At 48.7% G+C, this 26,929-nt stretch overlaps 1 protein-coding gene and 1 long non-coding RNA gene across 2 annotated transcripts in view; one reads left to right on the forward strand and one right to left on the reverse strand.

Moving 5' to 3' along the window:
- The window catches only part of LOC139174134 (uncharacterized), a 44,043-nt gene extending 28,391 nt beyond the window's left edge, over positions 1-15,652 (forward strand). The window contains exon 3 of the long non-coding RNA XR_011560307.1: positions 14,183-15,652. This is a non-coding gene — a long non-coding RNA (uncharacterized lncRNA). The remainder of the gene's footprint in view (positions 1-14,182) is intronic.
- Positions 6,515-26,929, reverse strand: part of PAQR7 (progestin and adipoQ receptor family member 7) — a 33,747-nt gene continuing 13,332 nt past the window's right edge. The window contains exon 2 of the mRNA XM_070764249.1: positions 6,515-9,192. Within this exon, the coding sequence (XP_070620350.1) occupies positions 8,116-9,174 (1,059 nt within the window). The 5' untranslated portion in view covers positions 9,175-9,192 and the 3' untranslated portion in view covers positions 6,515-8,115. The remainder of the gene's footprint in view (positions 9,193-26,929) is intronic.

Genomic DNA, 26,929 nt, shown 5'->3' on the forward strand with positions numbered 1-26,929 from the left:
GCAAAGTGAGGAAATATTATTTGCCTGAAAGAGCAGTAGATGCTTGGAACAAACTTCCAGCGGACGTGGTGGGTAAATCCACAGTCACTGAATTTAAACGTGCCTGGGATAAACATAGATCCATCCTAAGATAAAATACAGGAAATAGTATCGGGGCAGACTAGAGCAGTGTTTTTCAACCAGTGTGCCGTGGCACACTAGTGTGCCGTGAGACATGGTCAGGTGTGCCGCGAAGCTTAGAGAGAGAAAGAAAACAAGAGAGAGAGAAAGAAAGAGAGAAAGAGAGAGAAAAAGAAAGAGAATGAGAGAGCAAGAGAGAGCAAGAGAGAAAGAAAGAGAGAGAGAGGGAGGGAAGGTGGGAGAGAGAAAGACATAGAGGGAGGGAGGGAGGGAGAGAGAAAGAGAGCAAAAAAGAAAAGAAGGAAGAGAAAAAGAAAGTGGGATGGAGAGAGAGAGAGGAAAAAAAGAGGAAGGGAGAGAAAGAGGGAGGGAGAGAGAAATAGAGCGAAAGGGAGGAAGAGGGAGAGAGAGAAATTTTTTGTCCAAACTTTTTTTACCCCCCCCCCCCTCAATGTGCCCCATGGTTTTGTAAATCTAAAAAATGTGCCGCGGCTCAAAAAAGGTTGAAAATCACTGGACTAGAGGGACCATGAGGTCTTTTTCTGCCGTCAATCCTCTATGTTTCTATACACCTTCAAAGAACAACACTCGCCTATCCCAGGGGAGCTTAGGAAGGACTCCATCAGTGGGCAAAAAATGCCAAATCGGGAATGCCGGGAATTTCCTTCGGGTCCAAATCCCTAATGAGGTTGGATTGCAAGAGTTGGAAAGGGGCCCTGTAGGTCATCTAGTCCTAGTGGCTGGGGAATTCTGGGAGTTGAAGTCCAGATATCTTCCAGCTGCCAAGGTTGGGAAACACTGTTGTAAGGGATAAATGAAGCAGGAGGCTAGAATATCTGGTTTATAAAATGTTTTTTTTTTAATAGAAATAAGTGGAGGTGTCAAAGCCCACTAACATGTACAAAATGTAGGAGAGACAAGAGGACAAAAATCAACAAGACGCATATTATCCGGATCTCCTTTCTAGAAAAATTCTGCAGTGCGATTGGAAAAAAAAAAATCATCGTTCAGCATCCAAGACAATCGGTACAAAGATTTCGGACAAAATGTGCACATCCCTAAGTATCATCCATTCCAGGGACCGCCTTCTGCCGCACGAATCCCAGCGACCAGTTAGGTCCCACAGAGTGGGCCTTCTCCGGGTCCCGTCAACTAAACAATGCCGCTTGGCGGGACCCAGGGGAAGAGCCTTCTCTGTGGCGGCCCCGGCCCTCTGGAACCAACTCCCCCCAGAGATTAGAATTGCCCCCACCCTCCTTGCCTTTCGCAAGCTACTTAAAACCCACCTCTGCCGCCAGGCATGGGGGAATTAAGATTCCTTCTCCCTCTAGGCCTTTACAATTGTATGTATGGTGTGTTTGTATGTATGTTTGGCTTTTTGTATTAAGGGGTTTTAAATTTGCTTTTAGTATTGGATTATTATTGTATACTGTTTATGATTGCTGTTAGCCGCCCCGAGTTTTCGGAGAGGGGCGGCATATAAATCCAATAAAACTAAACTAAACAGTTCCAAAGTGTTGGAGCTAGGAAGCTTTGTAATTCTGATAAGGAGGTTGGACAAAAGGTGGCTCATAGCCTGGGAAAAACTAAATTGACAGCAAAAATTTCTGGCCTCTTCCGCCGCACGAATCCCAGCAACCGGTTAGGTCCCACAGAGTTGGCCTTCTCCGGGTCCCGTCGACTAAACAATGTCGTCTGGCGGGACCCAGGGGAAGGGCCTTCTCTGTGGTGGCTCCGGCCCTCTGGAACCAGCTCCCCCCAGAGATTAGGATTGCCCCCACCCTCCTTGCCTTTCGGAAACTCCTTAAAACCCACCTTGGGGGAATTGAAACATCTCCCCCTTGCCCATGTAGTTTCTGTGTATGATTCGATTGTGTTCTTGTTTTTTTATATATTGGGGTTTCTTTTGGATTTTTTTTAACCTAAAACTGTAATTTAGATTGCTAAATATTGGATTTGTTACTATGTATTGTTTTTTACCATTGTTGTGAGCTGCCCCGAGTCTACGGAGAGGGGCGGCATATAAATCCAATAAATCTAATCTAATCTCATTGAATCCAATATCTGAATCCATAAAGAGATTGAAACTTGCTTTTTTGTGAGATTTTTGGACTGGGGGAACAGAAGACAACACAAAGCTCCTTATTGTTGTTGTTGAATGCGCCAAGCTAAACTTCAGATGGCTTAATGCATCTCCAACAGAGCTGGCTCATTTTTATTTTTTTTGGAAGACAGATAAAGCTAAAATAATGAGGAGGGATTGTGGAATCTCATAGTTAGATCAGGTATTTGATAGACAGGTATGACCCAGATATTTGAGCCTTCCCTTTAAGGTTTGTAAAATTGGGTTTTTTTAAACCTTATACAGTATTAAGATTATTTTGGGTCATAGATTATGGCGTTGGGAAGATTTATTTATTTATTTTATTAGATTTGTGTGCCGCCCCTCTCCGTAGACTCTCTCCATCCGATTCTTGTGATCTTCGCTCTCAGTTTCGGAAACAAAGCAGGCTGGTCTTTTGCAAAGGTCGAACCACATCCAGTTGTTCCGCATAGAAAACTCAGAATGAGTCCTGATGTTGCAAAAGTCATTTGCACCGTGTCTCAGCCTGCCGTGTGTCCCTCGGCTAATATTCCTGCAGGCACAGGTGGGCTGCTAAGGTGGAAGGGTGACGTGTGCTCGCCCCCGTGGCTCTGAGTGCTAGCGGAGTCCAGCGCAACTGTGCCACTGCACCTGAGCAGGTAGCGAAGCCCGTGTTTCAGCGCAGTAACCATGCAATCCAGCGCAATTCTGCTACTGCACCTGGGCAGGTAGCAAAGCCCATGTTTCAGCACGGTAACCACCATTCCCCGTAAGCTGCCGGCGAAGGTTTTTCTTATTTTGAATGTTCCGGGCGGGCTGGCAGGGGGATGGGGAGCACACGCAACCGCCCGCGCGTCCCCGACATTGAATATCACCTTTACCAGCCTCCGCTGTGAGAAGAACGGAGAGAGACAGCAAGATGGAGAGAAAGTGAGAGAGAGAGAAAGGGGGGAGAGAAAGAGATAGCAAGAGAGAGAGAACAAGAGAGAGAAAGTGTGAGAGAGAGAAAACAAGAGAGAGAAAGAAAACGAGAAAGAGTGAGAGAGAAAGAACAAGAGAGAAAGTGAGAAAAAGAGAGGGAGCAAGAGGGGGAGAGAAAAAGAGAGAGAAAGAGATGAAAGAGGAAGGAAGAGAGAGAGAGAGACAGAGAAAGCAAGAGAGAGAGAAGAGTGGAAGGAAGAGATAGAGAGAAATGATAGAAAAAAGGGGAGAAAAGAGAAATGAGAAAATGATTGAGGCAGAGAATGACAGGAAAGAGAGAAACAGAGAGAGAAGTGACTCTTGATTTAAAGCATATGGTAAAAGCGCTTAAATAATAACAGAGAAAAAAACCCCAGCCCTCACCTGTTTTTATTAATAGTTATGTTTTTGGTTTTGCTGGTTGATTTAGTTTTAATAGTAATGGATTTTGGTTTTTTTTAATTATTAATTTCTTTTAATTAAAAAAGTTTTTTTTTCTTATTTATTTATTTGTTTGTATGCCGCCCAGTCCCAAGGGGACTGCTGCTCAGACACTATACCTTTCCGCCCACACTGAAAAACAATTAGAGGGAACATTGATGGTAACCAAGCAGTCCAGTGCAATTCTGCTACTGCATCTGGGCAGGTAGCAAAATTGCGCACGGACACGCAGGACCCCGATTTCTCTACCTGCCCAGGTGCAGTAGCAGAATTGCGCTGGACTCTGTTAGCCACGGGGGCGAGCACACGTCACCGTCCCACCCTAGCAGCCCACCTCTGCCTGCAGATGTTGGATTACAGCATCAATCATGCCCTCGAGTTTTGGGAATGCTGATGTAACTAATCAGTGTTTGGATTTCAACCAACAACCAAAAAAACCAAAGGGTAAAATTGAGTTGGGACAAGGCTAAATCCCACTGCATTCAACGGAAGACGGTCATGCGCTTCCATGCTTGTTTACATAGAAATAGGCCCCGGGGAATTTAGCACGGCTGAGTCCCCTATCTGTATGGATGGGGCTGCAGCTGAAATAAACAGCCCATCCAGAGCCAACCCATTATGAAGAATTATTTCTCAGCTGACTCTGCTTAGGGATTTTAATTTCGGAAGAGTCAGGAAGTATGTTTGATAAATGGAAGTTGCAACCTCATTCCTCTTCAACTGTGAACATAAGGACAGTTGTGTTAAGTTTATTTGCTTGCTTACCAGTAAGCATGTATTGGAATTTGGAACAATCCAAAAGATGAGGAAGACTATCTTCAGAAAGACACGGTGTTCTTTGGCATATGATCCCGTAACAGCAACAAACGCAGATGGGTTGGGTTTTTTTAAAAGAGGGTTGAAGACAGGCTTATAGAAAAGAGGCCCAATAAAACGATGCCTTCCCAGAGTGCAATCTGGTTGGGAATGGTAGAGTTGGAGATCTTAAAATGCAGGGACTACAGCTTGGTGGCACCATAAATGTTTGCCATGGAAGCTCTCAATCCTTGGCATTGTCGTTTAGAAAGGACAGATTACACTGGGGAACAATTTGTAACGCAATTTCTCTGGAGTTTGATGTTTGAGCTTTTTTGTAGTTAATTAGGCAATGCTGGTTTCAAAACTGTAGTTAGTTTTCTTCTACCACGTCAAGTTTTTCTCTCTACACCTTTTATATATATAATATAGTTAATTAGGCCAGTGTTTCCCAACCAGTGTGCCGTGAAGACATGGTCAGGTGTGCCGCGAAGAAGGAAGCTCAGCTTCTGGTCTCGCAACTTTTTGCTGAGAGTGTGAAGAGCAAAAAGTTGTGAGACCGGAAGCTGAGCTTCCTTCTTTGCGCCTTCCAAGTTTTCCGGCAGCTGTAGCGCCCCGCCCGACTGGAGCTTCCTTGGTGGCGGCAGCAGGTGAGCTTTGGAGCCCAGCGGGAGGGCACCGACAGCAGCGGCACCTGGGCAGTAGCCACTGGGCGGTGGCAGGGTGGTTGGCTACGAGCCAGAACTCCAGGACAGAGGCACCGACGGCGGTGGCTGGACATGTTGCTGTACACCGTACATGCTGGCATTGCGTGGGTGGCACTTGCCTGCTGGCTGGGCCGGGACGGAGGCTCCAGTCCCACGCCCATGCCCAGCGCAACACCAGCATGTACGGCGTCTAGCAACACGTCCAGCCGCCGCCGTCGGTGCCTCCGTTCTGGAGCTTTGCCTCACAGCTGACCACCCTGCCGCCGCCCCACGGCTATTGCCCAATGCCGCTGCTGCGGCGTGGTGTACGAGAGAGAGAGAAAGAAAGAGATAGCAAGAGACGGAGAGAAAGAGAGGGAGACAGAGGGGGGAGAGAGAAAGAGAGAAAGCAAAAAAGAGAGAGAAAGAGAGGGGGGAGAGAAAGAGAAAGACAGCAAGAGAGAGAGAGAGAAAATGAGAGGGAGAGAAAGAGGGGGGAAGGAGGGTGAGGGAAAGACATAGAGGGAGGGAAGGAGGGAGAGAGAAAGAGCAAAAAAGAGGAAGGAAGGGAGAAACAAAGAGGGATGCAGAGAGAGAGGGAAAGAAAGAGGAAGGAAGGAAGAGAGAAAGAGGGGGAGAGAGAGAAATAGAGCGAAAGGGAGGAAGAGATTTTTTTTGTCCAAACATTTTTAGGCCCCCCCCCCTCAATGTTCCACAGGATTTTGTAAATTTGAATAATGTGCCGCGGCTCATAAAAGGTTGGGAAACACTGAATTAGGCAACCTGAGCATCAAATTGCATTTTTTACATAGCCATCTTGCTGACTTCCTGGAAAATCTTGGTGCAGTCACTGATGAGCAGGCTAAGCGATTCCACCAAGATTTGAAGGTCACGGAGTCACAGGATCAAGGTAGATGGGATGAACATAGGATGGCTGACTATTGTTACAGCCTCAATCGAGAATGTCCACAGATTAAACACTCCAGAAAAAACTATAAGCAAAATGTTTTACCTTAATATGTATAATTACCGTTCGATTAAAAAAACCACAATTTAACTTGCAATAATTATTATAGCCTTTGTATGAATAAAATTATACTTTGTAAACAGCATATTTGGTAAGGACTTCACCTTCCTTTATATGCACAATTTGTGTGTTAAAAAGTTGACGTGATAGATAAAAACTGTGGTTATTTTTGGATCCAGGGGCCAAAAGTTAGTTGAAAACAAGTCATAGATTTAAGACAACGAAATCGCTGTTCCCCAGTGTTATACAGTGTTCCCTCGATTTTTGCAGGTTCGAACTTTGCGAAAAGCCTATACCACGGTTTTTCAAAAATATTAATTAAAAAAAACTTCGCAGTTTTCCCCCTACCACGTTTTTTCCTGCCTGATGACCTCATATGTCATCGCCAAACTTTCGTCCGCCTTTAATAAATATTTTTTTTAATAGACTTTAATAAATAAACATGGTAATAATCTAAATGATTGCTAAGGGAATGGGAAATTGCAATTTAGGGGTTTAAAGTGTTAAGGGATGGCTTGTGACACTGTTCATAGCCCAAAATTGTGTATTTACTTCCACATCTCTACTTCGCGGAAATTCAACTTTCGCGGGCGGTCTCGGAACGCATCCCCCGCGGAAATCGAGGGAACACTGTAGATGACAATGAAGCCTCATCTCTGTGTAAAAAACCCCCAAACAAACTTGAGAGTAGCAGTTGAGCAGATAATTAAATTTGATAGAAGGAACCCATAGATAACTGGAGGAAGGACTCTCCAGAACACTGTTTTAAGGCCTATTAGCTCAACCCATTATAGTTGCATGGACACTAGCCTCAAAATACTAGCCGTCAAAACCCATCTCTTCCCAATTCTCAACTATCACTTTGACCCAGAGATGCAGCGTTGACCCAGGTTCTCACTCACCAAACATGCTTACCACTGCATTAAAAAAAAATATTACAAGCAATAGCATTCCCACATAACAAAGTTTTGGATAGACAGATGTTCTTCTGAAGGCACATCCACAGGTGTCAGGTTTCCAAAGCCCGGCTTCATGGTAGACAAGCAGGGGTCCTAGATGGTTTCCCAAAACAAGGAAGGATGCTTTCCTCTGGATATTGCAGAAGGCAACCTGTGAAGGCACCAGTGCTGCACGATTGCCCCAAAGTAGGGCAACAGAATCGTGGGGCCGGGACTGCATAGTGCAAAGGTGCTGGAATAAAAAACCAAAAACAAGCCCCCAACTCGGTGGAACCCAGAGCAAGAGCTATTTTTTTAAATTCAAAATATGGAGGCTTAAGAAGGCCTCTCCTCCAGGGGGAATGCTGGTTATATGTTGTCTCTAATCTCCCTTCTGGAAGCTCCTGCACTATTTAAAGAAGGAAGTGACCAAAAGGAAGTTCTCCTGGTATTTCTCCATGTGGCTCACGGCCGATAGACCTGTTTTAAATGGAAGCAGTGAAAAGAACGATTCCACCTATTACCTCTCTGACATGAAGTTTGGAGAGCCCCAGGATGAATGTTGGGTGCCTCCATCTAGCTCTGGTGTTCAGAACCGGTTCTGGGCCTCGGGGTCCTAAACCGATCCTTCTGACCCAGGATCTGGGGACTCTTATAATAATAATCGAGTAGATTCCTAAAAGCCCGAAGGCAGAAGCCAGCTCTGATTCAGGAGGATGGAAAAAAAGATGGACGTAGCTTCTGGGAGGCACACCAACCAAGTGTTCACCCTTCAACCGGAGACAGCAGAGTGACAGTGCTGCCTTCCAGGAAACTAAACAGGAATTCCTTTGCAGCAAAGGGTTTGTCCACTTCCTTTCTGGCGCAACCTCCCACTTATCATCTCAGCTGCCTGGACAGAGCAACCTGCAAGCAAGATCTCCAGTGCAAGAGGAGGGGAAGACCCCAGCAATAGCTACCTATCCTAACCAGTATCCTAAACGACAGCAGGACAGATATTCCCAGAGCAAGTGCATCTAAAGAAGAAGCTGGCGGTAAATCCCCAGCATCCGGCGTCCCCTTAACTCAGTCCCGCTTTGGCCAGACTTTGTGTTTGACCTTGACCGTCATGTAGAGGGCGGTGAGGCCACAGCAAGCCATCACCACAAGGCACAGGCGGGAAAAAAGGGGAGCCAGACCGCCATGCAACTGGGCGTAAACGTCCCGTCTAGTCCGGTAATCGAGAAGCACCGCCTCTAACTGGATGAAGGTACAAAGGATAAGGAACATGTGGAAGAGCTGGTGGCCTTGTCCAACAAAGTGACACTTCCCGGGAAACCACTTCTCGGGGTAGGGGTAGACAAAAAAAAAGGCTGCAACCAGGAAACACAAAACGTGGTACATGTGGTAGGTAGCAGCCAAGTCGCTTTGTCCAGAGATGGTGGCGGTGTAGATACGATGGAGTACAGGGCTGATGTCTAACGCATAGGCTACCGCAGAGGGCATCTCTTGGCAGAGCCTGGCCTGCAGAGGGGAGAGGTGTGGGCATCGGTATTTGGCATAGCAGGAACCAGCACAGGACAACCACGCCAACCCCACCGCGCCCGGAATGTAGAACCCGGAGATCCAGGCGTGCCATTCTGGCTCAACGGCGTAGTAATAATGCACCAAAGCGCTACCGTACTGGTAGGTGGCTACCCCTACATAGTCCAAGAAGAAGAACGTGTAGTGGCAGAACTCCGACTTGGCTTGCAAGAGATGAGCCAAGGTGCTGAAGGTTGAGTAGATGATGGAAGACACAGCCAGGACGCAGAAGGGCTGGGCGTGCGGGTCGCCCAGAAAATTGACCACCTGGGAGAGTTGCCAGAACCGCCCCAGCAACATGAAAGCTGCTAGAAGGTGCGTCCAGACGTTGAGCGCTTCGTTGTGCTGCTGGAAGAGGGTCAGGAAGTAGAAGGCCCAGCTCCGGTGGAGGGGGCGGTAGCCGGCGTGGATGTAGGGTTTCCGGAAAAGCTGCGGCACCTCCGAGGCTGCCACCGTGCAGGATGGAGCAGGCAAAGCCTTGGACAGGAGTTGAGGGACTTTGCACAAGGGCTGGAGGTTGATGAAGAGGCGGCTGAGTTTTTCGGATACGATCGTTGCCATGGCAGGAAAAAGAGAGACCTTGAAATGAGAGGGGGGGAAAAAGACATTCAGTCGAATAATAATAATAATAATAATAATAATAATAATAATAATAATAATAATAATAATTTATTGGATTTGTATGCCGCCCCTCTCCGTAGACTCGGGGCGACTAACAACAATAATAAACACAACATGCCGCACGAATCCCAGCGACCAGTTAGGTCCCACAGAGTTGGCCTTCTCTGGGTCCCGTCAACTAAACAATGTCGTTTGGCGGGACCCAGGGGAAGAGCCTTCTCTGTGGTGGCCCCGACCCTTTGGAACCAACTCCCCCCAGATATCAGAGTTGCCCCCACCCTCCTAGCCTTTCGTAAGCTCCTTAAAACCCACCTCTGTCGTCAGGCATGGGGGAATTGACATGTTCCTTCTCCCTAGGCTTATAAAATTTATGCATGGTACGCTAGTGTGTATGATTGGTTTTAACTTGTGGGGTTTTTTAAATTAATTTAAATATTGGATTTGTCTTACATTGTATTGCTATTGCTGTGAGCCGCCCCGAGTCTGCGGAGAGGGGTGGCATACAAATCTGATTAAACTTAAACTTAAACATGTACAATCCAATAATAAAAAACAACTAAACAACCCTTATTATAAAACCAAACATACCGTGCATAACTTGTAATGGCCTAGGAGGAAGAGCTATCTCAACCCCCCCATGCCTGGCGGTATAAATGAGTCTTGAGTAGTTTACGAAAGACAGGGAGGGGGGGGGCAGTTCTAATCTCCGGGGGGAGCTGGTTCCAGAGGGCCGGGGCCGCCAAAGAGAAGGCTCTTCCCCTGGGCCCCGCCAAACGACATTGCTTAGTCGACGGGACCCGGAGAAGGCCAACTCTGTGGGACCTTATCGGTCGCTGGGATTCGTGCGGTAGCAGGCGGTTCCGGAGGTAATCTGGTCCAATGCAGCAAAGCCAATGGGATCGATCTTGATTCTAGGACAGTGATGGCGAACCTTTTTTCCCTCGGGTGTCAAAAGAGCATTCATGCCTGCTATCACTCATGCATGAGTGCCCACACCCATAATTCAATGCCTAGGGAGGGCAAAAACAGCTTCCTCCATCCCCTGGAAGCCCTCTGGAGGCCAAAAATGGCCTGTTTCCCAACTTCTGGTGGGCCCAGTAGGCTCATGTTTTGCCCTCCTCAGGCTCCAAAGGCTTCCCTGGAACCAGGGAGAGGGTAAAAACGCTACCCCCCACTGGAGGCTCTCTGGAAACCAAAAACGCCCTCCCAGAGCCTCTGTGCAAGCCAAAAAACAGCTGGCCTGCACACACCTGCATGTTGGAGCTGAACTAGTGCAATGGCTAGCGTGCCAGCAGATATGGCTCCGCGTGCCATAGGTTTGCCATCACTGTTCTAAGACAACATAGAAACATAGAAGTCTGATGGCAGAAAAAGACCTCCTGGTCCATCTAGTCTGCCCTTATACTATTTCCTGTATTTTATCTTAGGATGGATCTATGTTTATCCCAGGCATGTTTAAATTCAGTTACTGTGGATTTACCAACCACGTCTGCTGGAAGTTTGTTCCAAAGATCTACTACTCTTTCAGTAAAATAATATTTTCTCACGTTGCTTTTGATCTTTCCCCCAATTCACCTCAGATTGTGTCCCCTTGTTCTTGTGTTCACTTTCCTATTAAAAACACTTCCCTCCTGGACCTTATTTAACCCTTTAATATATTTAAATGTTTAGATCATGTCCCCCCTTTTCCTTCTGTCCTCCAGACTCTACAGATTGAGTTCATTGAGTCTTTCCTGATAGATTTTATGCTTAAGACCTTCCACCATTCTTGTAGCCCGTCTTTGGACCCGTTCAATTTTGTCAATATCTTTTTGTAGGTGAGGTCTCCAGAACTGAACACAGTATTCCAAATGTGGTCTCACCAGCGCTCTATATAAGGGGATCACAATCTCCCTCTTCCTGCTTGTTATACCTCTAGCTATGCAGCCAAGCATCCTACAAGCATCCTACAACGGAAGTCATGGGCCAGCAGGCCATTGATGTTCTGTGCACGGCCCTTGGAGCGAACTCACTGACTTTAAAGCCCCTTATTTCATGGTAAAATCAAACTCTTTATTGATAAAAGCACACATAGCGGCAAACAGATTTGAACGGCAAGGGAAAAGGGAGTTTATTTCTCTCTCCGGAGCTAAGCATCAACAGAGTCTGGGAAAGGCGCCAAACTCGGCCTACTTGGAATTCCTTAGATAACAAATCCTTTTATCATTTAAGCAGATGAATCAGCTCACCGAGATCCCGAGCAAAAATCCTCCAGCAGAAAATGTCTTTTATTGAGGCAGAAATCATAGTTATGCAAGCCTTGTTCAAGCACATTCCCACTCTGCAACCTCTTCCATTGAATGGTGTTGAAACCCCACACCCAATTACCCAAAATCCTTTGCCTTTATACTGCCTGGAAGTGACATCACACCCCAAAGAAGCTAATACCTTTTTCGATGCAATTCCTCTCGCTTTCTCAGCAATTTCTTATATCGAGGATCTAACCATGGAGTTTCCACTCTAATGTCTTCCTCACCCTCTGACTGGGACCACTCCCCCATTGTCACATCAGCGCCCTCTAGTGGCTCCTCGGGTTCACTCAGGTCACTTTCTCCCTCACTCTCGCTCTTTGCATCAGCTGGCAACCCCCCCTGGCCCAGGATATATCCAGAGGGGCCCGGCGCATCCTCCTCAGAATCTGACATGACCTTTGATGGACACGGAGCAGTCGCAACAATTGGGAGGAAGCAGATGTGCTGCACCGACAACCCCCTCCCCAACACACAAACACAATTCAACAGGAACTTAAAAGGCTGCGACCACCTGGCGCCTCTTCATCAGGAAATTAAACTTCGGCTGAACGCAGCAGGGCTTGCTTTTAAGTAAACACGTCCGCTACTCCACTGCTTGGATACCACCAAAACAGGAGCGGCAAAAAAAAGAACAAAGGTCAGGACAGTAAAATGGAAACAATACTCAATGGTGCACGCCTTTTGGTTTGACCCCAAACAACCTGGAGCATTTGAAAGCAAGACTTGGAAAAGTCAGAAATTGGAGGCTTCGTGCAGAGGTCTTCAAACTTGGCAACTTTAAGACTTGTGGACTTCAACTCCCAGAATTCTGGGAGTTGAAGTCCACAAGTCTTAAAGTTGTCAAGGATGGAGATCCCTGATCTTGAGGCACAAAATGGCTACCTGCTTTGATGCTTTTTAAATGTCAGCAGCCCTTGACTGGATCCTCAAGCTGCCTGGAGAATTCTGGGAATTGAAGTCTGCCAATCTTAAAAGTTGCCACGTTTGGGGACCTCTGGCTTAGTGGAGCAGCAGGCCAAGCAGAAAAACCTCAGTAGATTGTTCTGTCGAGCTCTCTGGTAGAATCCTCCCAAAAATTCACAGGTACAATTTCAGACACACACACGTTTGAAAATTCAAAACAATGTTCTTTATACCGAAAATTCACTTAAACTAAGCCCTCTTTTGGGATAGCAAAGAGCACTCGTCTCCAACCAAACTGGTAATTTGTACAGGTCCCTTATCAGTTCTGTGATACTTAGCTTGCAGCTGTGAGGCAATTCACAGTCCTTCTTCTTTCACAAAGTGACACACACTTTGCTCTGGTTTAGTTTCAAAGCGGGGGGAAATCAGCACACAAAAGGTCAAAGGCAGCAAAGCAGGCACGGAACACAACGATCAGATAATCCTCCACAATGGCCAAACCCACAGGCTGCTCTTTATAGCAGCCTCACTAATGACCACAGCCCCACCCAACCACAGGTGGCCTCATTTTCTTTGATAATAATCATGCATCGCTCTCCACATGTGTGGCTGTATTATTAACTCTTGTTCCGAATTCAAGGAGGAGAGAGATAATTGATCTCCTTCTGAGCTGTCTGCCACTCTCTCCTCCTCCCTGTCACTCATGTCTTCTTGGTCAGAGGAGCCTTCATCAGCAGATGTGTCGCCCACATCCACAGTCCTTGGGGCAGGAGCTGGGCCAGAACTAACCACAACAGTAGATATAACCTAATTCAGTGATGGCAAACTTTTTTTCCCCTAGGGTGCCTAAAGCAAGTGTGTGTGCACTTACGCAAATGCGTGAGTGCCCACACCCATAATTCAATGCCTGAGCAGGGCGAAAATGGCCTCCCCCACCCCGCTGGAGGCCAGAAACGGCCCATTTCCCAGCTTCTGGTGGGCCTGTTAGGCCTGTTTTTCACTCTCACCAGATACCTCATCTTACGAACTTAATTGGTTCCAGGACAAGGTTTGTAAGGTGAAATTGCAAAATTGCAGCGTCGCAAAAACACGGAAGTCCTCGAAACCCCACCTCCGGACTTCCGTGTTTTTGTGATGCTGCGATTTCGCTGAGGCTCCCCTTGCTAGGAAACCCCACCTCCGGACTTCCGTTGCCAGTGGAGCGCCCGTTTTTGCACTGCTGGGATTCCCCTGCAGCAGTGCAAAAATACGGAAGTCCGGAGGTGGGGTTTCCCATGGAGGGGAGCCTCAGGGGAATCCCAGCAGCGCAAAAACAGGCGCTTCGCTTGAGATACTGTACAGCAGGAGAGGATAGATCCAACCCACGGGGAGCTTAAATCTGGTCCGCGGGGCTGTCTTGTGTTAGTACATAACAGGCTGGGTTTGGCAGTATATAAAACAAACCAACAACGTATGCTTAAATGTATTGAAACATTATTACTTTAAGAGTTAGTACTATGGATTGCCATAAGAGGGAGCCAGAAGCGTGATTCTCTCTCTCTCTGCTATTTTTATTATGTTCTCTGTAACTATAGTAAGAACTGTGTGTTCAAATGCTGGTTTATGTATTTGAAAGCTGAACAAGTAAGACTTATAGTTTTGTTTATGTAATAACTGATTTAACTGTGTATTACTAGGGCTGTTCTTGACTAATATATTTGCCAAAGTAAATAATATTTTATACACTTAATTTATTTATTTTATTTATTTATTAGATGTTCTGTCTGGGCACTCCGGAAGTTATGACCAACCCAAAAAGATAAGTCAGACACACCAGTTGAATCCAAACACAGTTTTATAATGAGAAAGAGAAAAATAACCAACAGAAAATGTCCTTACAAGTCAGGAAAACACTGGAACTCCAAACAGATACACAAAGGCAATTGTCCATACAAAAACACAGGATCCTTGATGATAAACGAGGCTGTTGCTAACAGGCACAAACCTCCCACGGGTCTTCAAGACTGCTGGGCCACGAGCCAGGAACAAAACGCTGAGAGAAAAGGCAGATAACAGCAATTCCACACTGCCGAAAGAGTTTGCCTGCCTTATAAACCCTTCCCTGCTAATGAGAACCACACCCAAGCCCTGGTGTTCCTCATTCAATGCTGATAATACCTATTCAGTTGCTGCCTCCTTTGATCTATGCGTCTCTGTCGCGTGCTAATGATAGCTTGTGCCTCATCATCCAATGACTCCAGAGAATCCAGGCTACTGGCTTGAGAGAGCCCCTGCCCAGGACTCCCAGGCCTTTCTTCCCCGTCACATTCCTCACTGGAAGCTCCTCTGTCTGACTGCCAAGAACCCTCCTCTTCGCTCTCAGCCTCCTCCGGGCATGGAGCCAGCAGAGATGCAGCTGGTCTTTGATCTGCCTCAGGCTGAACCACAACACCAGATTTCTGTGCCGCCCCTCTCTGTTAATGTATCTGGGTTGTACTACTGAACTATTACTCGTATCTCTGGGCTATCAGCTGGACATCTTCTAGACCAGTGATTTTCAACCTTTTTTGAGCTGCGGCACATTTTTTACATATACAAAATTATGGGGCACATTGAAAAGGGTGGGGGGAAGTGGGGGGGGCTAAAAAAAGTTTGAACAAAAAAATTATCTCTCTCTCTTCCTCCCTTTCGCTCTATTTCTCTCCCTCTATTTCTCTCCCTTCCTTCCCCTCTCTGTCCATCCCTCTTCCTTCCTTCCTTCCTCTCTTTTTTGCTCTCTTTCTATCTCTCCCTCCTTCCCTTCCTCTCTTTCTCTCTCTTGCTTTCTCTTTCTCTCTTGCTTTCTCTCTCTTTCTCTCTTGCTTTCTCTTTCTCTCTTTCTCTCTCTCTTGCTTTCTTTCTCTCTCTTGCTGAGCTTCGCGGCACACCTGACCATGTCTCGCAGCACACTAGTGTGCCACGGCACACTGGTTGAAAAACACTGTTCTAGACCTCCACGTTTCCTCTGTGTATGTGTATCCTTGAGAAACCAGAGATCACTCTGCACACGCCTTGACACCCTGGAAACAGCGAAGGGCCAGCCCCCGGTGCCTCTGCCAGCAAAAATCCTCCCGAGCTCCGAGCCCCCTAACACAAGGGACATCGAACTGGCCAACACCCCCCCTCACCCTCCCGAGGTCAAACACAATCCTGACATGGCCCCACAGTGAAAATAAAGTTTGAACCCCCTGCTGTAGGGCAAGTCAGAGGATTGGAGATAAATATGCGGATTGCTTAAAAACCTACACACATCAAATCAGGGTCAGGCCTGAAAAAAATGAAAAGAAAAGGACTCCTAAGTTTATAGAGACGGAGAAAATTAGCAGAGAAATGACATGGGCTCAGCTCAGGGCCTGCATTGGTGTATATTAGAGAGAGAGAAAAGGAGGGAGGTAAAGAGGAGAGAAGGAGGGAAGAAGGGAGCAGGAAGGGAAGAAGAAAGAGGGAGGACGAGAGGAAGGGAGGAAGAGAAGGAGTGGGAGAAAGTAAGTGGGAGAGAGGGAGGGAGAGAAGGGAGGAAGAGGGAGAGAAAGAAGTAGGGTGGAAGAGAGAGCGGGGGAGAAGGAGGGTGGAAGAGCGAGGGAGGGAGAAAGGAACAGGAAGGGAGGGGGAGAGAGGAGGAAGAAGGGACAGACAGGAAGAAAGAGGGAGAGGGAGGGAGGAAGAGAAGGAGAAAGAGGGAGGGGGAGAGAAGGAGGGAGGAAGAAGGGACAGACGGAGGAAGAAAGAGGGAGGAGGGGGAGAGGGAGGAAGAGAAGAGGGAGGGGGAGAGAGGAGGGAGGAAGAAGGGACAGACGGAGGAAGAAAAATAGGGGGAGAGGGAGGGGGAGAGAAGGGGAGAGGGAGGGAGGAGGGAGGGGGAGAGAGAAGGAGGGAGGAAGATAGAATGAGAGAGGGAGGGGGAGAGAAAAGGAGGAAGAAGGGACATATGGAGGAAGAAAGGGAGGGAGAGGAAGGGAGGAAGAGAGGAGAAATAGGGGGAGGGAGAGGGAGAGAGAAGGAGGGAGGGGGAGGAGGAAGAAGGGACAGACGGAGGAAGAGGGAGGGAGGAAGAGAGAAGGAGAAAGGGAGGGAGGGGAGAGAAGGAGGGAGGAAGAAGGGACAGATGGAGAAAAAAAGGGAGAGGGAGGGTGGGAGAGCGAGGGAGAAACGGGGAGAGGGAGGAAAAAGAGACGGAGGGAGAAGGGGGGGAGGAGAAAGGGAGGGAGGAAGAGGGAGAAATAGGGGGAGTGAGGGAGGCTGAGAGGGAGAAAGGGAGAGGAAGAGAGAAAGAAGTAGGGTGGAAGAGAGCGGGGAGAAGGAGGGTGGAAGAGCGAGGGAGGGAGTGGGAGAGGAGGGAGAAGGGACAGACAGGAAGGGAGGGAGGGGGAGAGAAGGAGGGAGGAAAAAGGGACAGACGGAGGAAGAAAAATGGGAGGGAGGGGGAGAGAAGGAGAAAGGGAGGGAGAGAAAGAAGGGACAGACGGAGGAAGAAAGATAGGAAGAGAGAAGGAGGGAGGAAAAAGGGACAGACGGGGAGAGAGGGAGAGAGGAGGAGAAAGGGAGGGGGAGGAAGAAGGGACAGCCGGAGGAAGAGAGGGAGGGAGATAGAATGAGGAAGAGAGGGAGGCTAGAAGGAGGGAGGAAGAGGGAGAGAGAAGGGACAGACGGAAAGAGATATGGAGAGAGGGAGGGTGGAAGAGGGAGAAACGGAGAGGGAGGGAAAAAGGAGAAAGGGAGGGAGGAAGTGGGAGGGAGGAAGAGAGAAGGAGAGGGAGGGAGGGGGAGAGGAGGAAAGGAGAGAAAGGGAGTGGGAGGGAGGAAGAGAAAAGGAGAAGGAGGAAGCGAGAGGAGGAAGGGGGGATGGGGAGGGAGGAAGAAGAGACAGACGGAGGAAGAGAGGGAGGGGAGAGAGGAGGGAGGAAGAAGGGACAGATGGAGGAAGGAGAGGGAGGGAGGAAGATAGAATGAGGAAGAGAGGGAGGGTGGAAGAGGGAGAAAGGGAGAGAAGGAGGAAGAAGGGACAGACGGAGGAAGAAAGATAGGCGGAGGGAGGAAGAGAGGAGAAAGGGAGGGAGAAAGAGGGAGGGGAGAGAAGGTGGAAGAAGACAGACGGAGGAAGAAAGGGAGAGAAGGAGGAAGAGGGAAGGAGAAAGGGAGGGAGGGGAGAGAGGAGGGAGGAAGAAGAGACAGACGGAGAAAGATAGGGAGAGGGAGGAAGGAGAAAGGGAGGGAGGAGAGAAGGAGGACGAAGGGACAGACGGAGGAAGAAAGGGAGAGGGAGGGTGGAAGAGCGAGGGAGAAACGGAGGGGGAGAGGAGGGAGGAAGAAGATAGGGAGAGGGAGGAAGAGGAAGAAAGGGAGAGGGAAGGAGGGGGAGGGAGGAAGGGACGGAGGAAGAAAGAGGGAGAGGGACGGAGGAAGAGAGGGAGGGGGAGAGAATACAGACGGAGGAAGGGAGAGGAGGAGGGAGAAGGAGGAAGAAGGGACAGACGGAGGAAAAAAGATAGGAAGAGAGAAGGAGAAAGGGGAGGGAGGAGTTAGGAAGAAGGGACCGTCGGAGGAAGAAAGAGGGGGGGAGGGAGGAGGGAGGGACAGACGGAGGAAGAAAGAGGGAGAGGAGAAATAGATGGAGGGAGAGAGAAGGAGGGACGCAGAGAGGAGAAAGGGAGGGAGGGGAGAGAGAAGGAGGGAGGAAGAAGGGACAGGCGGAGGAAGAAAGAGGGAGGGACACGGAGGAAGAGAGGACAAAGGGAGGGAGGGGGAGAAAGGTGGGAGGAAGAAGGGACAGATGGAGGAAGAAAGGGTGAGAGGAGGGAGGCAGGAAGGGAGAGGAGGGAGGAAGAATACAGACAGAGGAAGAGGAGGGAGGGGGAGAGAGAAGGAGGGAGGAAAAAGGGACACGGAGGAAGAGAGGAGGGAGGAAGAAGGGACAGACGGAGGAAGAAAGGTAGGGAGTTAAAGGGAGGAAAAGAGGGAGGAAGAGGAGAAAGAGTGGGAGGGGAGAGGGAGAGAGAAGGAGGGAGGAAGAAAGACGGTGGAAGAAAGGGAGAGGGAGGGACAAAGAAGGGATAGACAGGAAGAAAGGGAGGGGGAGGAAGAGAGGAGAAAGGGGGAGAGAGAGTGGGAGGAAGAAGGGACAGACGGAGGAAGAAAGAGAGAGGGATGGGGGAAGAGAGGAAGAAAGGGGGAGGAGGGAGGGAAGAGAAGGAGAAAGGGGGAGGGAGGAAGAGAGGAGAAAGGGAGGGAGGGGAGAGAGAAGGTGGGAGGAAGAAGGGACAGACGGAGGAAGAAAGGGGGATGGGGGAAGAGAAAGGGAGAAGGAGGAAGAAAGATAGGGAGGGAAGAGAGGAGAAAGGGAGAGGGAGGAAGAAGGGACAGATGGAGGAAGAAAGACGGAGGAGAGGGAAAGAGGAAGAGAGGAGAAAGGGAGGGAGGTAGGAAGAGGAGAAAGGAGAGAGGGAGGAAGAGAGGAGGAGGGAGGGTGGAAGACCGAGGGAGGGGGAGAGAGGAGGAAGGAAGGGACAGACGGAAGGAGAGAGGGAGGGAGGAGGAAGAGGAAGGAAGAGGGGTAGGGAGGGGGAGAGAGAAGGAGGGTGGAAGAGCGAGGGAGAAAGAGATGGAGGAAGAAAGATAGAGAGGGAGGGAGGAAGAGAAGGAGAAAGAGAGGGAGGGTGGAAGAGCAAGGGAGGGAGGGGGAGATAGAAGGAGGGAGGAAGGGACAGACGGAGGGAGGGAGAAGGAGGGAGGAAAAGTGGAGAAAGGGAGGAAGAGGGGAGGGAGAGGTAGGGAGGGGGAGAGAGGAGGAGGGAGGAAGAGAGGGATGGTGGAAGAGCGAGGGAGAAAGGGTTAGGGATGGAGGAAGGGACAGATGGAGGAAGAAAGAGGGAGGGAGGAAGAGAAGGAGAAAGGGAGGAAGAGAGGGGAGGGAGGGACAGACGGAGGAAGAAAGATAGGGGGAGAAGGAGAGAAGGAGGAAGAGAAGGAGAAAGGGAGAGGGAGGGGAGAGGAGGAAGAAGGGACGGAGAAAGGAAGATAGGGAGGGAGAGGAAAAAGAGTAAGGGAGGAAGAGGGAGAAAGAGTGAGGGGAGAGAGAAGGAGGAAGAGAGAGTGGAAGGGAGAGGGAGAGAGGGAGTGTGGAAGAGCGAGGGAGGGACAGATGGAGGAAGAAAGGGGGAGGGAGGGAGAGAAGGAGAAAGGGAGGGAGGGGGAGAGAAGAGGGAGGAAGGGACAGACGGAGGGAGGGAGAAGAGAGGAGCGAAAGGGAGGGGAGAAAGAAGGAGGGAGGGACAGATGGAGGAAGAATGGGGGAGAGGAGGAAGAGGGAGGGAGAAGGAGGAGGGGAGGGAGGAAGAGAGGAGAAAGGGAGGGAGGAAGAAGGGACGGAGGGAGGGAGGAGAAAGAGGGAGGGGAGAGAGAAGGAGGAAGAATGGACAGATGGAGGAAGAAAGATAGTGAGGGAGGAAGAGAAGGAGAAAGGGAGGGGAGAGAGGAGTTAGGAAGAAAGGACAGACGGAGGAAGAAAGAGGGAGAGGAGAAATAGATGGAGGGAGAGAGAAGGAGGGACGCAGAGAGAAGGAGAAAGGGAGGAAGGTGGAGAGGGAGGGAAGAAGAGGGAGGGGAGAGAAGGAGGGAGGAAGAAGGGACAGGCGGAGGAAGGAAGAGAGGGAGGGACACGGAGGAAGAGAGGACAAAGGGAGGGGGGGAGAAAGAAGGTGGGAGGAAGAAGGGACAGATGGAGGAAGAAAGATAGGGTGAGAGGAAGGGAGGGAAGAGAGGAGGGAGGGAGAAGGAGGGAGGGAGAGGAGGGAGGAAGAATACAGACGGAGGAAGAGGGGAGGGAGGGGGAGAGAGAAGGAGGGAGGAAAAAGGGACAAACGGAGGAATAGAGAGGGAGGAAGAGAGGGGGAGAGAGGAGGAGGGAGGAAGAAAGGTAGGGAGTGAAAGGGAGGAAAAGAGGGAGGGAGGAAGAGAAGGAGAAAGAGGGAGGGAGGTGGGGAGGGAGGGAGGAAGAGAGGAGAAAGAGTGGGAGGGAAGGGGAGAGAGGAGGGAGGAAGAAAGACGGTGGAAGAAAGGGAGAGGGAGGGAGGAAGAAGGGATAGACAGAGGAAGAAGGGACATGGAGGAAGAAAGGGAGGGGGAGAGAGACGGTGGGAGGAAGAAGGGACAGACGGAGGAAGAAAGAGGGAGAGAGGGATGGGGGAAGAGAGAAAGGGAGGAAGAGGGAGAAGGAGGAAGAAAGGGGGGAGGGAGGGAGGAAGAGAAGGAGAAAGGGGGAGGGAGGAAGAGGAGGGTGGGAGGGGGAGAGAGAAGGTGGTAGGAAGAAGGGACAGACGGAGGAAGAAAGAGGAGGATGGGGGAAGAGAGAAAGGGAGAAGGAGGAAGAAAGATAGGGAGGGAGGGAAGAGAGGAGAAAGGGAAGGAGAAAGGGAGAGGGAGGAAGGGACAGATGGAGGAAGAAAGAGAGGGAGGAAGAGAGGGGAGGGAGGAAGAGAAGGAGAAAGAGGAGAGGGAGGGGGAGGGAGGAGGAAGAGAGAAGGAGAAAGAGGGAGGAAGAGAGGTAGGGAGGGGGAGAGAGAAGGAGGGAGGAAGAGAGGGAGGGTGGAAGAGCGAGGGAGAAAGAGGGAGGGAGGAAGAGAGAAGGAGAAAGAGAGGGAGGGTGGAAGAGCAAGGGAGAGGGAAGGGGAGAGAGAAGGAGGGAGGAAGGGACAGACGGAGGAAGAAAGAGGGAGGGAGCAGGAGGGAGGAAAAGAGAAAAGGAGGGAGGGAGGGGAGAGAGGAGGAGAGGGATGGTGGAAGAGCGAGGGAGAAAGAGGGTTAGGGATGGAGGAAGGGACAGATGGAGGAAGAAAGATAGGGAGGGAGAGAAGGAGAAAGGGAGGAAGAGAGGGGAGGGAGGGACAGACGGAGGAAGAAAGATAGGGGGAGAAGGAGAGGAGAAAGGGAGGGAGGGGAGAGAGAAGAAGGGACGGACGGAGGAAGGAAGATAGGGAGGGAGGAAGAAAAGAAGGGAGGGAGGAATAGGGAGAAAGAGTGAGGGGGAGAGAGAAGGAGGAAGAGAGAGTGGAAGGGAGAGGGAGTGTGGAAGAGCGAGGGAGTGAGAGAGAAGGAGGGAGGAAGGGACAGATGGAGGAAGAAAGAGGGGGAGGGAGGGAGAGAGGAGAAAGAGGGAGGCAGGGGGAGAGAAGAGGGAGGAAGGGACAGAGGAAGAGAGGGAGGGAGAGAGGAGCGAAAGGGAGGGAGGGGAGAGAGAAGGAGGGAGGAAGGGACAGATGGAGGAAGAAAGATAGGGGGAGAGGAGGAAGAGAGGAGGAGGGGAGGGAGGAAGAGAGGGGGAGAGAGGAGAAAGAGGGAGGGAGGAAGAAGGGACGGAGGGAGGGAGGGGAGAGAGAAGGAGGGAGGAAGAAGGGACAGACGGAGGAAGAAAGAGGGAGAGGAGGGAGGGGACAGAGAAGGAGGAAGAATGGACAGATGGAGGAAGATAGTGAGAGGGAGGGGAGAGAGAAGGAGTTAGGAAGAAGGGACAGACGGAGGAAGAAATATAGGGAGAGGGTGGAAGAGGGAGGGAGGAAGAAGGGACAGATGGAGGAAGAGGGAGGGAGGGAGGAAGAAGGGACAGATGGAGGAAGAAAGGGAGAGGACGGAGGAAGGGACAGATGGAGGAAGAAAGATAGGGAGAGAGGGGGAGGGAGGAAGAGAGAAGGAGAAAGAGGAAGGAGGGAGGAAGGGACAGACGGAGGAAGAAAGATAGGGAGGGAGGAAGAGAGGGAGGGGGAGAGAGGAGGAAGGGACAGATGAAGAAAGATAGGGAGAGAGGAAGAGGGAGGGAGGAAGAGAGAAGGGGAGGGAGGGGGAGAGAGAAGGAGGGAGGGGGGAGAGGAGGAAGAGAAGAAATCACCCTTCTTAAAAGACTGCCCCACTGCAGCACATCTGCACCACCTAACAGCTGGCGAGTGACTTTCTGCCTGCTTCCTCCTCCAGCTGTGTTTTTCCCTCCTCGCCAGAAGACAAATGTGCAGGGCTGGCGGCCTAAGGGAGGCATCAGCTCCAGCGCACGTGATGAGCCTTCCGCCAGGCAGCAGCGAGACCAAATAAGCTGCTCGGCATCACCAGCGTATTGCTGTGGGCCCTTTGACAGGCAGGGAAGGCTTCTCTAAACCTCCCATAGATTTATAATAAATCAATAAATAGCCCCCACCCCCGTTTGAAAATGATTGCCAGGCGTCACATTTATTCCGGCCACTTTGTCCTCTTGCACAACAAAAAGAAGTCGGTGGATTACTTCCTCAAATGTCTTCTTCACTCAACCTTCTTCTGGATGGGAAGGAGTTGGGTCAGGGTAGCATTCATTTAATGCTGGCTGGCGGGCCTTAGGGGGAGAGCCTTCCCTGTGGTGGCTCCGGCTCTTTGCAATCAACAAGTTTTCAAATATGCACTTGGACTCTTTTTCAGTTGATTAAAGTCATTATTTGAATGGCCACGAAAAGGACAGATGATAGACAGCATGATTCATTGACCAGATCAGGAACGTTTTAAGGTTTTGTACTGAACCCACAAGGTTCAGTAGGATAACAGATTAGGAAAGTAGCTCAATTTTCTTTCATTGCTATAAAAGTTCAGTTCTAGATAATGATTAAAGTGTTTGTGGGCAAAAACATACTATTTAATTATTTCCTATTTTTAAAGTAATTAAGGATCCTACTAAGAGAAGGAAGAACAATAAAAAAACTATTAAGTATTCAATAAATTGTGCATAAACTTACTACCCCCACTGCGTCACACCTCCATGGGGGCTGCAGTTCACTACTGTGTGGGTTCTAACTTACCTTGCTGCTAGTTTGCTTCCTCCCGTGCCACGTCGCTGGTGTGCACACTGCACTCTGTGTGGGTGTGTGGGTGCCCCCAAACCAGTGCTCCTGGCGCCACTATTTCGTATTTTGCTTCTGCGCATGTGCAGTACTAAAAAACCCAGCTTCTATGCATGTGCAGAGGCAAAAAACAAAATGGCGGCGCTTATGGCACCACCAGGAGCACTGGTTGGGGGCGTGGCCAGCTGGCGATCGCTCCTGGTTTGGCGAACAGAGGAGGGGATTCCCGCTACCGGTTCTATAAAACCGGTCCAAACCAGGAGCAACCCACTTCTGAATGGGAGGTGGATAGGAATAATCCAATGTCACACCATCTCCATCTTTTTTAGTTCCCTTTTTGCAGGTGCCCTTGGTTTTATCTGTTTTAGTTCTGTAAATAATTGAATAATAATAATAATAATCGACGTCGCAATCCCAGGAGACAGCAGAATTGAGGAGAAGCAGCTAGAGAAATGAGTGAAATACGAAGATCTAAAAATCGAGCTGCAACGACTCTGTAATAAGCCCGTGAAAGTGGTCCCAGTGGTCCTTGGCATGCTGGGCGCAGTACCAAAGGATCTCAGCGGACATTTGAAAACCATCGGAATTGACAAAATCTCCATCTGTCAATTGCAAAAGGCCGCTTTACTGGAATCGGCAACCATAATTCGCCGCTACATCACGCAGTCCTAGGTGCTTGGGAAGCGCCCGACTGGGGATGAAATACGAAATCCAGCATAGTGATCTCGTCTGCTGTGTTGTACTGACAATAATAATTATTATTATTATTATTATTATTATTATTATTATTATTATTATTATTATTATTATTCTCATCTATTCTAAGAAGGCAGACGTCATCTCCCACAAGAAAGCCTTCTCGTGTAATCTTCAACCTTCCATAGCTGTGGAGAGGAGGATCAAATGGCCGCCAGAGATTACGGGTCTGCCTTTATTAATAATGCTCTTGCTAACTAATCACTTTGGATGGCCAGCAAGAGAGGAATGCCTCAGTTTGGTGTGCAGAAATATCTAGGGGAGTCCGTCATATTTGGTAAAGAATAACTGCCATAAAAGGCCCTAGGATTTTTTCAAAGGACATCTTGATTTATTCCCGTGGGATACGGCTTGTTATTTGTTTTATTAGGTGTGTAGGCAGCATTAATCTTCTTTTTGAGTTCTCTGCAAGCCGTATCTCTAGGAGGCAAGCAGAGAAAATCAAGAGGCAAATCTGTGACCTTGTGGCTTTGCAATGCCCATTGTTGCAAATGGGCAGAGCTTAGATTGCAAAATGTAAAGAGGGCGGAATATGACCTAGATGGAGATATATACAGGAAGGGTTTCCTGCCACAAAGGTCCAAAGCATATTTTAAGTCCACAAGGAAATCACATCTTAAAGAAGCTCAGGCAGAGCATTCCCCAGTTCACTGAAGTAAAAGCTCCAGCATAATCAGACTTGTAAAATCTTTGTTATTAGGGCCAATCTCAATAAAAGTAGATTTAGACTTCCTGGAGTGTGTGTTGATTATTTGCTCTGTCCTACTATATGGGTAAGGACAGAAGGACACCATTTATATCTTTTTTCATTCCTTTCTTGCCTTTGTTTGTATCTGCTTTTCTTCCCTAAGTAAACTAATAAGAGCAACACTGTACAAATCAGGAAAATGAGCAAAGGACAAGGTAAAGTGGGCTAGAGAAACAATTGAGTTGATCAAAAGGATTAGGAAAGCTGGGTTTTTGGTACACACACCTGGATACCCCTGCTTCCCTACGAAACTGATCAGGCTTGATAAATTGACACTTAAAGCTTGAAAATTTATGTAAAATGTTTAACTCATTAGCTTCAGAGCGTGTTAATATACAGCAACTGGCAGTTGGAACAGAGCACTTTTCAGATGAGGAGGGGGAGTAGAATATCTAAACTCCCAGCCTGCAGGCCAGATGAGTCACGCGTTGGCCACGCCCATGCCAGATTTAGCGGAAGAGGTAGCATCAGAGCGTGTTAATATAAGGAAACTGGCAGTTGGAACAGAGTTCTTTTCAGGTGGGGAGGGGAAGTAGAATGGCTAACTCCTTAGCATCAGTGTGAATATAAATACTGTATAAGAAATACTAATGATCTGATAGACATTTCCAAAAAATCTTTCCTTAGGGAGCACCTAGAAGCCAAGAGAAACATACATGCCAAGTTTAAAGTTTGTAGGTTTTACCATTCTGAAATATTTTATGATGAGCGAGTGGCATTTGGCTTTTATATACAGTGGTACCTCTACTTAAGAACGCCTCTACTTACGAACTTTTCTAGATAAGAACCAGGTGTTCAAGATTTTTTTTGCCTCGTCTCAAGAACCATTTTCTGCTTACAAACCCGAGTCTCCGAAACTGTAACCGTGGGGCCTCTCTAGGAATCTCCTGGGAGGAAACAGGGCCGGAAAAGGCAGGGAGGAGCCTCCGTGGGGCCTCTCTAGGAATCTCCTGGGAGGAAACAGGGCCGGAAAAGGCAGGGAGGAGCCTCCGTGGGGCTTCTCTAGGAATCTCCTGGGAGGAAACGGGCTCCACCCTCCCTGTGGTTTCCCCAATCACACACACACATTATTTGCTTTTACATTGATTCCTATGGGAAAAATTGCTTCTTCTTACAAACTTTTCTACTTAAGAACCTGGTGACGGAACGAATTAAGTTCCTAAGTAGAGGTACCACTGTATATAGATTTAAGAAGATATGTGTGTGTGTGTTACAGTCTATTGGCAAACACGGAACCACAAATGCACTGGAAGTTAGTCCAAGGCTGTCTGATATCCAGCAAGGCTTCTACTAACTTGCATATCTGATGTGGCCTCTTGTAGGGAATATGGGCTTTCCCTGACCTTATCAGGCTACAAACAAACGTGTGATGAAAGGGAGGTCCCAAGTGCTGGATAAGTATGATAAGGAGGGTGAAAGCCATGGTGGGGGGCAGGGAATAGGAATCTCTCCACCTAACACACACTAGAACAATCCCAAACAGCAGAGTCACACACTCTTTGGGTTTCTATTTGTCCAACCCATACCAACAAACTTTGTGATGATTTAATAACCAACAGGAAGGACTGGATATCTTAAGTCAGCGGTCCCCAAACTACAGCCCACGGGCCACATGCGGCCCACTGAGGCCATTTATCCGGCCAGCCAGTGAGTGACAAGAGCACAGGGAAAAGAGAGAGAGAAAGAAAGAAAAGGGAAAGAGAGGGAGGGAAGGAGAAGTGGAGAGGAATGAAGGAGGGAAGGAAGGAAGGAGAAATGGAGGGAACAAGGAAGGAAGGAAGGAAGGAAGGAAGGAAGGAAGGAAGGAAGGAAGGAAGAATAAAATGAATGGAGGGACAGAAGAAGGAAGGACTGTTTTTTGGGGGGGGGTAATTTTTTTAAATTTTGCTCTCAACATACATTCAAACAACACAGTGTACCATCTAATTTTCCATGAATAAAATGCAGTATTTTGTTAGTAACTAATATCAATCGTCAAAAAAGTTGCAAAAATTAAAAACAAAACATAAACATATATGAATTTGAGATCTTCTCCCCCCTCTAAATAGTACGTTCCCATTTTGTTTTTTACTTTAAAACAAGGTATGTGCAGTGTGCATAGGGATTTGTTCATAGGGTTTTTTAAATCGTCC

This window comes from Erythrolamprus reginae, chromosome 11, assembly GCF_031021105.1.
Source record: "Erythrolamprus reginae isolate rEryReg1 chromosome 11, rEryReg1.hap1, whole genome shotgun sequence".
Lineage (NCBI taxonomy): Eukaryota > Metazoa > Chordata > Lepidosauria > Squamata > Dipsadidae > Erythrolamprus > Erythrolamprus reginae.